Genomic DNA, 17,046 nt, shown 5'->3' with positions numbered 1-17,046 from the left:
AGTCGAAAAGCCAGGAACGGGTATGCACAGATAAGGAGGGAGGCTCAGCAACAGTATGAAAATAACAAATAACATAGCATCGAAGTCAAGTCAGACCCGAAACTGTTGTACAGCCACATCAGTCAAAGACCAGGTGATCAGGCTGAGGAAAGAAGGTGGGGAACTCACAAGTAACGATCACGAGGTATGCGACGAGCTCAACACGAGATTTAAGGAAGTATTCACAGTGGAGACAGGAATGACTCCGAGAAAACAGCACAGAGGGGAACACCAATAGGGAACATACCAACACGTGCTGGATGACATACAAACAATGGAGGAGGAGGTGCAAAAGCTGCTAAGTGACCTCAAAGGCGAGGAGTCGGGACATCTCCCCGTGAGTCCTTAGAGAAGGAGCAGGGCCACTGTGCGTGCCACTAACCACAATCTTCAATACATCCCTCGAAACTGAGCAACTACCAGTATGTAGTCCCCATTTTTAAGAAAGGAGACAGAAACGAGGCACTAAACTACAGACCAGTGTCTCTGATGTATATAGTATACAAAGTCACGGAGTAGATTATCAGGAGAGTGGTAGAGTACCTGGAACGAAACACGATTATAAACAACAACCAGCACGGATTCATGGTAGGCAAATCCTGTGTCACGAACCTTCTGAAGTTTTATGACAAGGAAACAGAAGTAAGAAATGAGAGAGAGTGTGTGGGTTGATTGCATTTTCCTGGACTTCAGGAAGGCCTTCGACACAGTTCCTCACAGGAGATTAGTGCAGAAGCTGGAGGATCAGGCACGTATAACAGGAAGAGCACTGCAATGGATCAGAGAATACCTAACAGGGAGGCAACAACGGGTCATGGTTCGTGATTAGGTATCACAGTGGGCTCCTGTGACTAGCGGGGTACCACAGGGGTCAGTCCTAGGGCCAGTGCTATTTTTGATATAGGTGAATGACATGATGGAAGGGGTAGATTCTGAAGTGTCCCTGTGAGCAGATGATGTGAGGCTAATGAGAAGGATTAAATCGGATGAGAATCAGGCAGGACTACAAAGAGACCTGAATAGGCTAGACACGTGGTCCAGCAACTGGCTTCTCGATTTCAACCCTGCCAAATGCAAAGTCAAGAAGATTGGGGAAGGGGAAAGAAAACCGCAGACAGAGTATAGGTTAGGTGGACAAAGGCTGCAAACCTCACTCAAGAAAGATCTTTGGGTGACCATAACACCGAGCACGTCTCCGGAGGCAAACATCAACCAGATAACGGCTGCAGCATATGGGCTCCTGGCAAACCTGAGAATAGCGCTCCGTAGCGTAAGGAATCCTTCAAGACACTGTACACTGTGTACGTCAGGCCCATACTGGAGTATGCAGCACCAGTTTGGAACCCACACCTGGTCAAGCGCGTCAAGAAATTAGAGAAAGTGCAAAGGTTTGCAACAAGGCTAATCCCGGAGCTCAGGGGAATGCCCTATGAAGAAAGGTTGAGGGAAATCGGACTGACGACACTGGAGGACAGGAGGGTCAGGGGAGACATGATAACAACATACAAAATAACAACATACAAAATAACAACATACAAAATAAAGGTGGACAGAGACAGGTTGTTCTAGAGAGGGAACACAGAAACAAGACTCAGACGAGTCACAGGGATGTTAGAAAGTACTTCTTCAGTCACAGAGTCGTCAGGAATTGGAATAGCCTAGTAAGGGATGTAGTGGAGGCAGGAACCATACATAGCTTTAAGACGAGGTATGACAAAGCTCAGGAAGCAGAGAGAGAGAGAGAGAGAGAGAGAGAGAGAGAGAGAGAGAGAGAGAGAGGACCTAGTAGCGATCAATGAAGAGGCTGAGTCTCGACCCCTGCAACCACAATTAGGTGAGTACAACATAAAACCTGCCTTTACCACATTTCACATCATTTACACTAGTACACTGCTACTAGTTATTTAAGGTTAAACCATATAAATTATCCACAACACTGGGTCTCAATGACGTCCCTCCCTTCTGCAGGTAAAATTATATTATTTCTGCACTAGATTACGCAGCCCCCCCCCCCCCCAAATAAATACCATGGCCATGCCCAAGCCAGGGCTATGCCCACTGCTAGGGAAAAACTTGAGAATACAAAATTTTCACTAAAAGCGACCTATGGTCTGAGAATTATAATGAAATAGTCCAATGTATTTAACTCTATGCTATGTCTATCATACCTCTCCAGACACTGCTTCCCGTGACGCTGCACGACTCACTCCACTCACCTGACTCATACGCGTCCATCTACCAATCAATTCGCTTTCACTTAAGCACTACACTATTTTTTGGAGCTTTTTCCCCATGATTGAGATACTTCTTTATGTTTTATAAACATTACTATGACAATGCAGTACCCTGCATAATAATAATGTACCCTCGATATAACACATACTTTAGTAAACCTGTATTCCCGAGTATACTAAAGTATACTGAGAATACTGCGCTATACTGAAGCATTATTGGGAATTCTGAGGCATTCTTGGTTATGAAACATGAAGAATCTCCCTAGATTTCTTTCATGCGTCCTAAACATATCAGGCTATTTCAAAAAGGTGTAAAATAAACATAAGTATTTTCTATATTTATTTTAATCTCTAGAAGCATATTAATACAACCATAGTTGGGAAAATCATCGTATAATCCACACTCAACATGACTCTTAGTCCCGGAGATCTTCGGAAATTTGTTTAGGTAATTCTCAATAAAGTTAGTGTTTAGAGGTCCAGCTGCCTGTGGATGAGAGAATAACACATCTACAGCTTTTCCTTGGTTGGTTTATGTGTATAATTCCTGGTGTTCAAGCATCAACAAGATCCAGGTGCGCAAGTATTCACAAATTTCAGATTCTCTGGTGTGCAACAGTTCATAGGTTACTGTTGTCTGTGTGCTGGTGTTTATAAATTCCTTTTGTTGTGGCATGCCTGTGTCTACAAGTTTCTGATATTCTAACCCGTACCTCGGGTATGACCTACTTCCACCGGGGGATCCCGCCTACCAGTGACTATACCTTCATCTGCTACCCGTCCGTATCCACCTGTCGTCAGTATATAAGCGCCAGCCTTCTTGCCTATGCTCCAGAATCTTCACAACTACGGTGCTCTCAACACCAGTTCCAAGGCTGAGGGATTGATTACCTCATCTTTTATATATAGTTCTACTGCTTTCAAATTACGTCCTTGAATTTCTATTGATAAACCCACTGGATGGTGAAACGTCTACAAAAAAGATATCCAGATGTTGCACATGTGTCTAAATTTTTGGTTAAGATTTGTTAGGAAAAAATGACTAACGGTGTTATATACTAAGTTATGTAGAACTGAATCTAATATAATCTAATAAAGTCAAATAATATAACTTATTTCTATTGGGGGCTGCGTTATATAGATATATAGTCTTTGTTTTACAAAGGCATGCATTTATTGTCTTACACTCATAGTAATGGTAATTAAGTAATTCAACATAAGACCAAATTCTTCCGATCAAGAACAAATTATGCATATTTTATAAACAAAATAAATCACTCTCTTCCCTTTCTGCAGCATTATTTACTGGATATCCTTTGGTTCTATTCTTAAACTGTTTTATATTAAGACTTTGACTTCATCAGATAACCCAGTTTATTCCTTTACCGCTGTGTGATTGGTGTTTGGGGCCTGGCTACCTTCTGTGGGTACCACAGTAGGTAGAGTACCCACACTCTCTGGGTACCCTCTAGCACCATACTAATACAGGTTCCTAACCTATATAGAACTGACAACAAGATATGTTAGAAAAGAATTTTTTTTTATCAGTTTTGTATACTTGATTGAGTTTCAGCTGCTTTATCCTGTTTTACACTTATATAATTTCCTGCCTCTTTAATCCATTCCGTCACGCATGTTCTCTTGGATGGGATGATTATCGCCATCTTATGTTGCTTAATTTGTAGTCTATTTTAAAGTACCATGAAGCACAAATATAGTCTACATGTCTACATGGCATTATGTGAAAACTGGACATAGGATCTTGTGCCCCTGAGCTGGTAGGCACCGCACCTATCGGTAGAGGAACTTTAAATTAACCAGAAGTTAACTTTTCTTATTATATGGTTCACTATCAATTCACCTGATATGCAAAGATCAAAGGATATAGATGGATATTTTACAGGAATTACCATTGAGATGGTTTCCTGGTTGCACAGTTTTCATAAATTATTTGCATGTTTTTCATATGCATAGTGACAGCTTATCATTATTCCATCTCTGGAGTTTCAGTGATTGCACTATAACAAAATCATCTGTCTTTTTTCCCCTGACCCTAAGAGAGCATTGTTACATATACACAATAGGAGTTTGCCCTTAACATTAAAGATATATTATTTATGTACCATAAGAAAAGCAGGCTATGAAGCACCCTCCTCTTTACCTATAGCTTGCGACATTGATCACTTGTTTCACAATGTTTTACACCGCACGTAACTGTGATTTCTTTCCATACTTTGACATACATTAATGTCTAAGTTATTTGGGTCCACTGTGCATGATAACTGAGCTAGGTGTGTTAATATAAGTACATCACCCCAGTGTAGGCCTTCCCTTACCCAGCATCTCTCGCTCTCAGGCACCTCCGACCTCTTGTCTTCTTACTAACACGATCCTTCACCCCCTCATACAACCTGCAAAGTACTTTCGCTGTTTACATTGAAACGTTGTACTAGAGTGGCTTCTGACTGTACTGAAATCTCCCATAGTCATTCTTACTTTACTGTTTTGTCGTGACCTTGTGAGTCTCGTTGATAGGATACTTTTTTTTAAATCCTGCAGCTAGCCAACCACATGTGTGTCAAAACACCAACACCCACACGCATTCACACAAACACTTGAGAAAAGGCGGGGCCAGGAGCTGTGACTCAACTCCTTCAACCAAAAATAGGTGTGTGTGTGTGTGCATACTCACATATTCACAGTAGATTTCAGAGGTGCTCCTGTTTGCAGACCATGTGAATCTAATGCGAAGAATTCAAATGGATGAGGATCAGGTAGGACTACAAAGGGATCTGGACAGGCTACAAGCCTTGTCCAACAACTGGTTCCTGGAGTTTAACCCCACCAAGTACAAAGTCACGAAGATTAGGGAAGGTCAAAAAAGAGTACAGGCTAGGGGGCAAAAGGCTGCAAACCTCACTCAAAGAAAAGGATCTTGGAGTGAGTATAATACCAAATAACTGCTGCAGCATAAGAGCGCCTGGCAAACCTAAGAATAGCGTCATTCAAGACCTTGTACACAATGTACATCAGACCTATATTGGAGCATGCAGTACTAGTATGGAACCCACACCTGGTCAAGCACGTCAAGAAATTAGAGAGGGTGCAACGGTTTGCAACAAGACTAGTCCGGGAGCTAAGGGGTATGTCCTTCGAAGAGAGATTAAACGAAATCGACCTGACGACACTGGTGGACAGGAGGGATAGGGGAGACATGTTAACGACATGTAAAATCCTGAGAGGAATTGACAAGGAAGACAGTGACAGTATGTTTCAGAGATGGAACACAGCAACAAGGGGTCACAACTGGAAGTTGAAAACTCAAATGAGTCACAGGGATGTTAGGAATTATTTCTTCAGTCATAGAGATAATAGGAAGTGGAACAATCTGGAGAGTGATGTATTGGAGGCAGGATCCATACATAGCTTTAAGAAGAGATATGATAAAGCTCTTGGAGCAGGGAGAGAGCGGACCTAGTAGCGACCGGTGAAGAGGCAGGTCCAGGAGCTGTGCCTCGATCCCTGAACCACAAACAGTGAGTACACATGTAGGTCGTTGTTTTACATTCTTCATCAAGTTTTTTGGAGTTTTTTTCTTTATTTTATCTTCCATTACTCTCATAATCCCTGTGATTATTTTACTTGTATTTTGCCACAACTTTTTTAAAAGTAGAAGTATGATATAGTTCTTGTACATAATCAAAGACAGTAAAATAAACTTTAATATTTTTCATTTATTTTTGTGTCTTCTACAGAGCTATATTAATACGACCACCATGGAGAAGGTCCCGGCGGTACGTAAAGACCTTTTAGTTAATCCGTGGAAAATTTAGATGTCCAACTGTGTGGAAATGTGACATCATGAAATCTGTAATTGTTATTTTGCTATGATTTGCATGTGATCTTCTGGGCACCTGGAGTTCAGGTGCCAGGCGATCACGGTGTGCAGGTTTTCGCTAGTTCCTGGTCACTAGGTGTTCAGGTGCCCAGACGATCACGGTGTGCAGGTTTTCGCTAGTTCCTGGTCACTAGGTGTTCAGGTGCCCAGACGATCACGGTGTGCAGGTTTTCGCTAGTTCCTGGTCACTAGGTGTTCAGGTGCCCAGACGATCACGTTGTGCAGGTGTTCCCTAGTTCCTGGTGACCTAGTGTTCAGGTGTTCGCTAGTTCCTAGTGATCTGGTGTTCAGGTGTCCACAGATTCCCGGTTTCAAGTGTTAATCAGCTTCTGGTGTTCTGAAGTGTAGAAATATATTTATTACTGGAAATTATTTAGAATTCCGAAGTATTCAGAGGCTCTTAAAGTTTTGGATGTCATGTGTGTCGATGTTAGTGTGCGCGTTGTTATCTTAAGAGCTGGAGAAGAGGGTGACACATCTGGTTACCCTTGCTGCTCCCTCAGCAGTCAGCTGTAACATAAAATGTTTATCAAGTACATATTAAAGCAACATATCGCTCAAAGAGAGCTTTATTACATGATAATAAACATCTCTATGAGAGAAACGATACCTTAATAAAACACTCCTGGTTCACAAAGAAGTGTCATTAGAATGCGTGTATATATAACTATGAACCTTCCTTTTCCATATCTTTAAGTAATTTCGACCAATGCTAAAAGCATTTTCAGGAACTGAAAAAAAATTGAATGAGATGAAGTTTCATTTACACAAGTCACAAGACCTGTGTTTCAGCAGAGACTTGTGACTTCCAGACTAAGGCAAAAATTGAGTCAGGTTTCGATTATCTTTCTGTGACGCTCAAATTGGGTCCTCGTATAATCAGAACTGAGTAAAGAATTTTGTGCATTTGCCTATTTTTTATGTTTACCTAATAGAATCATCTTCCCATTTAATATAAATATTTTTATGGCTAGTAACAAATTAAAACCTCACGAAATCGTAATAACATGATTGCAAACAAACCACTGAACGGATGGGGTTAGAACCCATGGGGAGTGAGGCGTACAACTCCAGGCAAGCCTGTAAACCACTGGGCCAGCTGGCTACAATAGGTTAGATAAATCTTACTGTAGCCAGCTGGCCCAGTGACTTACGCAATGGCCTGGAGTTTTACGACTCACTCGCCATGGGTTCTAACCCCACCCGTTAAATGGTTAAATTATAAACTGTTAGATTATCTTGTGCCTGCTTAAAAAAATCATTGAAATTCAGTTTTTAAAGTAAAAGCATTTATAACCAACAAATTATTTACACTAAAACTTATACACTGTCTGTAATTCCTTAAAAAAAATCACGATTTCTTTGAAACGTGGGTAAAAATGAAATCGTAATTTTTTAACATGAATTATTTTTGTTGTAACCTGGGATGGAATTCAATAGCAACGACAAACACCTTACACATGCATTAAATAATTTTTCTAACATAGCCATAACACATTTGGAATAAAACTAGAGCTCTTCTAGAATACAGTATAAGTTATCGGCAGGAAATTTATTTTAAATAACGGCCTCAGAGTATTGTTGATCATCTCACCTGTTTAAACAGGAACAATGAGAATTCCTTCTTTAGCTTTGGCACCAGAACTACCACCTACAATGCCAGATCCCCTGTGGCGTCCACGGAGGTCTGCGAAGATAAAATAAATATTAGTTATGGTTGAACATTATCAAATAATCCACTTGATTTACACCTTCCTTACTAGTGAACTACATGTAGTTCTGCTCATGTGAGGAAAACACTCCTTACTGGACAAGATTGTATTTAAACACCGATTCGTTGTGTGTCTTTTCTTCATTATTGACCTCAGAACGCTATACGAATCCAGTGTCGCCTGTTTTATCACACAGAGTTATGTAATGAAAAATAAAAGGAAGTTTAAAGAAACAAATGTACTTCAGATGAATGTGGAAAGTTGATCTTGTGGTTCGTCAACTCTCAGATTTCCACTCCAGCGTTCTACCACTAGTAGTAGAATGATGGGCAAGATATATGAATTTACTTATTTAGCAAAATTAAATGCATCACCACTGTAATCATTAAGCTCTGCTCATTGATTACACCTCGGTAGTTCCACCATTTACATTAAAATTATATTCCTTTGCTTAAGTTCTCCGAAGTTATTGACCACCGCCTGACTACTGTGTAGCAGGGTTAGTTCCGGCTCATCAGTTCCCTGGGGAGGACACACATTGGTGCGTCTCTGATTCTAGCTTTGTATGTTTTTTTTTTTTTTTTACCATTTTTATTATTTGTAACCGTTACCAGTTTCTGTCTTCTGTATTTGTACAAGTGCTTTTGTTTTACGTTTTTTTGTAAATTATAGTGACGGAGACTGATTCGCCAAAACGTTGATAAAAGCATTTTATGAGTAGAATTTTTCCTGTTAAAACCACGGAGGGAGGAAATCTTAAGTTCAAGTACTTTCACACTTCTCAATGAGTCATCAGGAGATGTGCAATATTGCCAAGGCAGCAACAGGAGAAATGAGAAGTTTTTTCAGAGAATGGTAGCGTGATTGGCACCAGCCAGTATCTCACTCTGAATAAGGGAGTCCAGGCCGAATGCCAACCACCCACCGGTACCTCAACATCCCACCCTGTATGGGGTCACGTGGGCTAGGCCTTACAGTTTCCGGATAGTATGCAGTAGAGTAACTAGGAGGTAGTTAATAGCTAGTCCTAAGCTTCTAACCGCTGGGAACAGGTCATGTAACGTAAGAAGCTACATTACTATAGTGGATGACTCAAGAAATCGTAATGACACGATTGCAAACAAACCATACCCCCGACCGGGATTGAACCCGCGGTCATAGAGTCTCAAAACTCCAGCCCGTCGCGTTAGCCACTAGACCAGCTAGCCACAATAAGATTCATCCAACTAGGTATATTTCTACACCATAGGAAGGTTAGCACAGGCACCACTGTGACCACAAATGCAAGCTTTTACAGACGAATCTCCAGCTAGCGTGGCCGTGACGAACTCTAGCTCAAGTCCCTTCACTGCCGTCAATCCCGGCCGGGGGTATGGTTTGTTTGCAATCGTGTCATTACGATTTCTTGAGTCATGTTGACGGCAGTGAAGGGACTTGAGCTAGAGTTCGTCACGGCCACGCTAGCTGGAGATTCGTCTGTAAAAACTTGCATTTGTGGTAACCTTCCTATGGTGTAGAAATATACCTAGTTGGATGAATCTTATTGTGGCTAGCTGGTCTAGTGGCTAACGCGACGGGCTGGAGTTTTGAGACTCTATGACCGCGGGTTCAATCCCGGCCGGGGGTATGGTCTATAGTGGATCATCCACATACAGTGTAGCTGTTGTGTACAACATTATAACTAATGAAATAGAAGGAATAAATGCCCTCATTTTGTCAACCGACAAAATGAACCTAGAATATTCAGAAAATACTCTCAGTGTCAGTTAATATGCCTGTATGATCTCTCCTATTCTGGTTTTTCTTATAATAACTAGGTAATTCCTGAATTTTTCTTTCTAATGCTACCATTATCATTATTATATTACTAACAGTCTAATTCAGTAAACCACTGAACCAGTTGTAATCACCATGTTGCAATCAGCTATGTGTACCTTGTGCCGCTGTGTCTAGACGCGTTAGGCCTCTTTTGGGCTATCCTAGGATGAACACACATGTGCACCCATACCTAAATGAACCCCCATGAATACTTCCTTACTAATGATGTTATATCGCTCAGGTTGCAGTCTGTATTGCTGTACACCACCTAGACCACACCACCTAGCATTACGATACCTGTATGTAGTAGTAGCTGGGTTATACACTATGCTGACGGGCACGGCAGACCTAACATGTTATATATGGACATTCGCGACGGACTTAACAGGATGTTATATATTTTATCGACGTTCAGGACGGGCGTACCATGATGTTCAGTTTGCAGACTGGTCGAAAATAACCAGAACATCACGAAACCTTCTGGCATAATGAGAATTCTGAGTTTTTGTATAACAATGTTATTTATCTATTGAGTTTGCACAATCCATAATTTAAGTTATATACGGCATTTTTATCATGTTTCAAAAGAGAGGAGTCGGCTATGTTATTTCTATGATGGAACTGTTGGGTACAATTATCTGGGCAGGCAGCCCACCCCGGTGGGTGGTTACAAGAACTGACATGGTTAAAGATTGCTTTCGAAACCTGGCCCATCCTGATTAAGTACAGATTATCCCAACATCAGTATCTAATCTCGAACAGATAGGATTAGATGCTGCGATATATTCTCCAGCCTCGGGAGGTAGCTGAAATTAGCCTTGAGCTTGCCACTACCACAAGTGTCCTCGGTTCATGAACAGCACCTAGTTCTGCTGGGTACACGATTCTTGTAGGATCGCTAGTTAAGTGGTTAAGGCAATGTGAACACTGTTCTGTCTTTTGAGGTGGGAGAATGTCACAGGCCGAATAAGTAAAACTTGCGATTTTGGTTCTTTTGGTGCAAAATTATTATTTTTCACATTAACATAATTGAAAAAATATAGCTCTAAACGTATAAGAGAAAATTTTAGAAAGGACTAAATTTTGTATGGGTTCTTATTAATTGACCAATTTTACCTATTGGGCACGACACACACACACACACACACACACACACACACACACACACACACACACACACACACACACACACACACACACACACACACACACACACACACACACACACACACACACACATACACATGTTGGTGTGGGAAATGTTAATACTTACTGGAGAGAGCTCTTGATCCTTGGTTTTCCACACTACTGACGTCACTCGAGCCTGTGAAGCCTCCTCCGAAGCCTTTGTTTATTCCAGCATACTCTGTGAATGAAACCGAGGTTTCTGTTTTATGCAGCTGTAGTAAAAATGTATAGGTTATATATATATATATATATATATATATATATATATATATATATATATATATATATATATATATATATATATATATATATATATATATATATATATATATATATATATATGCAAAACAACCACTCTGAAAGAATAGAGAAATTCCAAGCGCTTTCGTGACTACTCACAATATCAAGGAACCATAGTTCCTTGATAATGTGAGTAGTCACGAAAGCGCTTGGAATTTCTCTATTCTTTCAGAGTGGTTGTTTTGCATATTTTGAAATCACCTGTTTACTGTGATCTTATTGCATACAATAAGATCACAGTAAACAGATGATTTCAGAATATGCAAAACAACTGGCCGGGAGAAAACCGGCGAATAAAAAAAAAAAACACTGTGAAAGAATAAAGAAATTCCAAGCGCTTTCGTGACTACTCACATTATAAAGGAACAATGATTGTTCCTTGATAATGTGAGAGTAGTCACGAAAGCGCTTGGAATTTCTCTATTCTTTCACAGTGGTTTTTTGCATATATATATATATATATATATATATATATATATATATATATATATATATATATATATATATATATATATATATATATATATATATATATATATATATTCAAAGCAACCATGGAGGAGTAGAATAATAGCTCTAGGCTTTCGTGTTGCACTCAAGACATCATCAGGTGTTTGCAAAATTGCAGAAAAGAGGAGTTCTAGCAAATAACGTTCCCAGAGGGCTGCCTTTATTCACAGTCTTGTATCACTTGGTTTGCGATATTTGCTTTATATATATATATATATATATATATATATATATATATATATATATATATATATATATATTAGTGTGTATGTATGAATATAGTCTTGGTTTTAATTATCGTTGCTAAAAGTAATTAATTTCGCAAAGTTCCGTAACGCTTACTTTCCCTAACATCAGCACAAAAATAATTAGTTACAACTTACCACCAGCTCCAGAAGTTCCTGCTCCTTGAGGAAGATCTAAAACAGTTTCTGACTTGGAGCCAAATGTTCCTTCTCCGGCCAGAAGACCCAAGACCTCTGAAGGATTAAGAAGATATTTAATTCTACGTGTAGTTGTTTCTATAGAAAACTGTACTTTTACTTAAATTATGTAAAACTATTGCTAAAAATATAAATGCTAGAGTAAGCAAGTGCCTTCGTGTATTCAAACAAATTTCAAACGATCAAAAAACTCTAAAAGGTTATAATCGTAACTGTGATTTTTAAAAGAGGTAAGCCAGCGGAAGTCCTCGGTCAAACCAAGAAAACCTCCAGCCGTGGGTCATTGAATGACTAACGATTACATCAAACTCCTCCTGATCTTTAACAATTCTTCTTTGTATTTTACTGAGGAAGCCACTGGAAACAAATTTTTCACGCTAATAATTGATGGGAATTGATGAATAGCCATCTAACTGAAAAGGAGTGAGTCAGTAAACACTGCAGTGCTCCTTAAATAAAAAAATGTTAATATCAATTAAACAACTTACGAGCTCTGCTCTCGCCTGGTCCTTCGTCTCCCATCTTGGATTTCAGTGCACTGTCGACGAAAGTGTCGCCTTGACCGTAGGCGATGAAGTCTGTGAATGACAAGTTAAAACATGACTAACTAGGTTAAAACTAACATGTCTCACGACGATCTAATCATACCTCACGTACTTCTTGAATAATATTTAATAACCAGTGACCATCATATCTTGATTTCTCAATACTTTTTCATTGCCAAAAAGTATTGCATGAGTTAGGCAGAGATGAGCACAAAAAAACAAACTATGAATAAGATGCAGACATACGTGCTCCGGAAAGTTTATGGGTAAAATCCTCATTCCTTCATGAACAATCTGCCTGACTTTAATAAGTGAAATTCTGTGAACGTAACGCGGTATAAGGCGGACAACACAGATGAATACAGATATTGTTATATTATGAACAAGTAACACAAATGATTGAAGAAGAAAACATAAATGATTGAGAATGAGGCATATTGAGGATGGGTTTTCTTACCAGAGCGTGCAGGTTCGGGGTCGACGACGATAATGTCTGGCTTAGGAAGAGCAGCGGCCAGTGTGCAGGTAGCGACAAGAAATACCACACTCAGCTACTCCGGCACAACACAAATAAATGAAGACATTAACAATAATTAGATATACAACGAGGTGGTTGGAACAATTCTCAACTAAATCACAAATTTAAATTCTGGATGACATTTCATTATGTTGTAGACATGTTGTTATGTTTTCCAGTTTGTGGGCTGATGAATATTCAAGACATTTATGTACAACTAAGTTAAGGCTCTCTCTAGCTCATTTGAAATATTAAGCATTGGTTTTAAATTAGGTACAAGCTCGCATTTGTATTTTCATTCTAACCTATCTTTGTGCTCCCAGTTATTTCACTATGAGAATAATTTGCCTCAGTGGATAGATAGCGTACATCCCGCTTTGCACGTTGATTCTACTCATATCTGTCTCTTATGGACTCAGTGTGCTCAGTACTCTCGTAAAAACTCAATACACAAAATCATCTTATTAACTCTTTCAGTGTCGGTCCCGGTAAATTTGGGTCCTGACATGAGAGAATGGGTCTGTGTGGTAAGTGTGCCATATAAAAAATATTCTGCAGCATGTAGTGCATAATGAGAAAAAACTGCGACCTTGTTTTTGGTTTAAAACACATACTTTGTGACGCATATTCTTATGATTTTTATGGTTTCATTCTCGTTTTCGTGGTCTCAAGTGATAGAATGGAAGACATATTACAGAAATAGATGTATGTTTGATTGGGTTCGGGCCTGAAACTAGCCTGAAATTGAGCTTAAAGTAGCGGAACTGTTCGATTTTTGCCGATGTTCGAGAGTTAACAAATCACGTCACGCGTCCAGTACACGTCAACATGTGGGTGTAATATGCGTTCACAAATACGCTGATAATATTTATATAATTATTACAATAATTCAGTAGTCTGTATAACAGTAAATCTATTTTTTGTGTGAATAAAAATTCAAAACGAAAATAAGCATAATATAAGAGGGGCTTGGAGACGTGACTAATGAACAAAGAAAATGTTATTTACGTTATTTTAGCGCCAGGAATGTCTGCAATGTTTGAGCCATGTATTGAAATTGGACTTTCTTAAATTTTGTGTGAAATTGGCCAAATTAAAAATTTCTGATCACTTTATTAGGTTGTTGAAATAGATAAATGGGCAATTTCTTGTAATCATTCGATATAATAAAAGTAGTACTAGTGAAATATCTATGCGTTTGGTCGACAGGAACAATGGAATTGACCCAAAATAGGGATCAAAGTGGGCGAAATCGCCGATGCGTAAATATCGCCAAGACCGCTTAGGTTGAGAGAGCATAATTCCGTAAGCTGTCCATCAAATTTCGTACTTTTGGTTTCATTACCTTTGTAAAAAGATTCTCCATCATTTAGTAAGCAGTGTCGCGACACTGTAAAGGTTGACATAATATTGGGTCTCGAAATGTTACCATTCAAATGTGCAGATATTATTCAACTTTCTTTAGTAATTTAATAATTGAAAGATTTTAATTGTATGATAAAATGAGAGGAAAAATAATTTAATTTTCCCCAGAATTATTGTTGCGAAATACCTTATCTTCCTAAATTACGAATTAGCCTAAGCCTCACTTGTAAAAAAAAATGATTTGCAACCAAAAAATAAGATTAGTTATTTATATAAATGCACACACACATTATTTATTTATCTATCTGTATATAATATATATATATATATATATATATATATATATATATATATATATATATATATATATATATATATATATATATATATATATATATATATATATATATATATATAATGTATATGTATATTACATAAAACTCTGAAGTTCATCCAACAAATTTATGAACAGAAAAGTTAAGCAAATTGAACGACCGAGGTTTAATCTACATACAACCATCTGTTATTCTGATTTAAAACATGAAGAAAATACATTGAAAAAAAAGAGTGTGCTTCAGATTAAGTTTTTGATGCTTGATTTTTTCCCATTTAAGACTTGCATAGCAATGCTTCCTTGTAACCACCTGAAATCTTAACACTTCACAACTTACCATGATGGCTGTTTGCGGGGTGGACCTCGATGTTAGCGACTGAAGAGAACACCAGATGACCAAGTAAGAGAGTGAAACCCATTATATAAGCCGAGAAGTTCATTATCGTCAAGGACTAGTGCTTTAAACAATGAATAAACATAAGCATTCTTCCATAATATTTTTGATAAAAAAAATACTAGTTAAACGAAATATGATATCATAGGATTTTTTCTCTTCAAGGTTATATTGTAATTCTCTTATTCGTTTTCACATTGTATTCATACATTGTTAATGTCACATGTGGTAAGAGATCAGCTCATAAATGCACTTTACTGATCATTTCGTAAAAAATTCCTTTTCAGACATTTAATATGTGAAGAAGTTACATTAAGAGAAAATATTAAAATATCTACGTTAATAGGCGTGACTCTCGTATTCTTGCTACATCTGTAATAGCGACCTCGTCTACTTGTGTACACCAGAGTAGTTATTTATAAAGGAGAAATTATATTGGAGAAATTATAATCTTATTACTAAGTGTTTATTTAGGTCTCGTTCATTGATTTTACATATTAATTTATGTGATTTATAAATAACAAAAAAGGCACAATACCGTGACTGGAACGATACACAAATAACCCGCACATAAAAGAGAGAAGCTTACGACGACGTTTCGGTCCGACTTGGACCATTGATTTCAACCAGTAATGTGTAATTCCTTCATTTCTACTTAGGCAAATATACAAGCGTCTTATCTACTTCCATAAGTGATGTTAATAAAAAATAAATCCACGTTAAGATGAATATATAAGATAAAGAACATATAATCTAAGTAATTTGTCACTAGATGCTTCGTGGCAGACCACATTATTAATATTTAACATTATGATTTAGGAGTGATGTCACCTCCAGGATCACAGTACTGTCATTATCAGAACCACGAGGAAAATAATAAGTTACATCTTTTCTCTAGGCTGGAATACTGATGTAAGCTAACACCCTCGTTTAAGGCTGGCGAAATTGTAAATATAGTGAACGTACAGAGAACCTTCACTGCGATTATAAGTTCAGTCAAGCACCTTAATTACTGGGAACGCTTAAAGTCCCTTGACCTGTGCTCCTTGGAATTCAGGCGAGATAAATATATCATAATTTACACCTGGAAAATCTTAAAAGGACTGGTCCAGAATCTGCACACAGACAACACTCCCTTAAAAAGCAAAAGGCACAGAAGACAGTGCAATATGCTTCCAGTGAAAAGCAGGGGTGCCAATGAGTACAATGAGAGACGATACAAAAAATAATAAATTATTAAACAGCTTCTAATCATACGTAAAGAGATTTGCCATTAACCTCTAGTTGTCTTCAAGAGGGAACTGGACAGGTTCCTAATATCAGTTCCTGACCAGCGATGTATTCAGATCCCAATTATTTGTTTTTCATTAAGTCGATATACATTAGAAGTTCTAAAAAACTACAAAGGCTTGGATACATACAGTCAGGTTTTAGTGTGGCTGGGTTCGTGACAATAAAATATACAGGGATGATAAACAACGAATGCCTGGTCAAAGCAAGTTTAAATACGTAAGTGAAAGACATACACTGAGTGTGGAAAGCTTAATTAGCTGACGAGATTTCGCTTATTAGCCGTGTTTTCTTATGGTAAATCAATGTGTAATTGTGTTTAGTAAATAATTTGTCTGAACTAGTGTGGTAATATTGTCAAGTTGTGGAAAGAGACACGTATGTACCTGGAGTGTACCTGGAGAGGGTTTCAGGGGTTAATGCCCCACAGGCCCGGTCTGAGATCAAGCCTCGTGATGG

General features: G+C 38.4%; 1 protein-coding gene across 2 annotated transcripts; it reads right to left on the bottom strand.

Annotated features, from left to right (window-relative positions):
* Positions 1 to 5,987: 5,987 nt before the first annotated feature.
* Positions 5,988 to 15,376, bottom strand: LOC128691630 (WAG22 antigen). 2 transcript variants are annotated; one of them, XM_053780468.2, is made up of 7 exons: positions 15,241 to 15,376; positions 13,145 to 13,238; positions 12,631 to 12,720; positions 12,083 to 12,178; positions 10,975 to 11,067; positions 7,766 to 7,858; positions 5,988 to 6,681 (listed from the first exon to the last, which is right to left on the bottom strand). In XM_053780468.2, exons 1-6 carry the CDS (start codon positions 15,241 to 15,243, stop codon positions 7,770 to 7,772), a joined length of 465 nt encoding a protein of 154 aa, XP_053636443.1. In that variant the 5' UTR covers positions 15,244 to 15,376; the 3' UTR covers positions 5,988 to 6,681; positions 7,766 to 7,769. The 2 variants fall into 2 exon arrangements, with proteins under 2 accessions (XP_053636443.1, XP_053636442.1); XM_053780467.2 differs by having other exon boundaries at positions 5,988 to 6,508; positions 15,241 to 15,375.
* Positions 15,377 to 17,046: the final 1,670 nt, after the last annotated feature.

This window comes from Cherax quadricarinatus, chromosome 26 (assembly GCF_038502225.1).
Source record: "Cherax quadricarinatus isolate ZL_2023a chromosome 26, ASM3850222v1, whole genome shotgun sequence".
In the NCBI taxonomy this organism is placed as follows: Eukaryota; Metazoa; Arthropoda; class Malacostraca; order Decapoda; family Parastacidae; genus Cherax; species Cherax quadricarinatus.
Note: the sequence above shows the minus strand (reverse complement) of the source record. Positions and strands in the feature narration are given on the sequence as shown.

What these genes read in the sequence shown, in the direction of transcription:
- LOC128691630 (XM_053780468.2), bottom strand. An exon ending in ACCAGGCGAGAGCAGAGCTC is followed by an intron (nt 12,179 to 12,630) that starts GTAAGTTGTTTA and finishes TTAATCCTTCAG; the next exon opens with AGGTCTTGGGTCTTCTGGCC. An exon ending in AGGATCAAGAGCTCTCTCCA is followed by an intron (nt 7,859 to 10,974) that starts GTAAGTATTAAC and finishes TTATCTTCGCAG; the next exon opens with ACCTCCGTGGACGCCACAGG.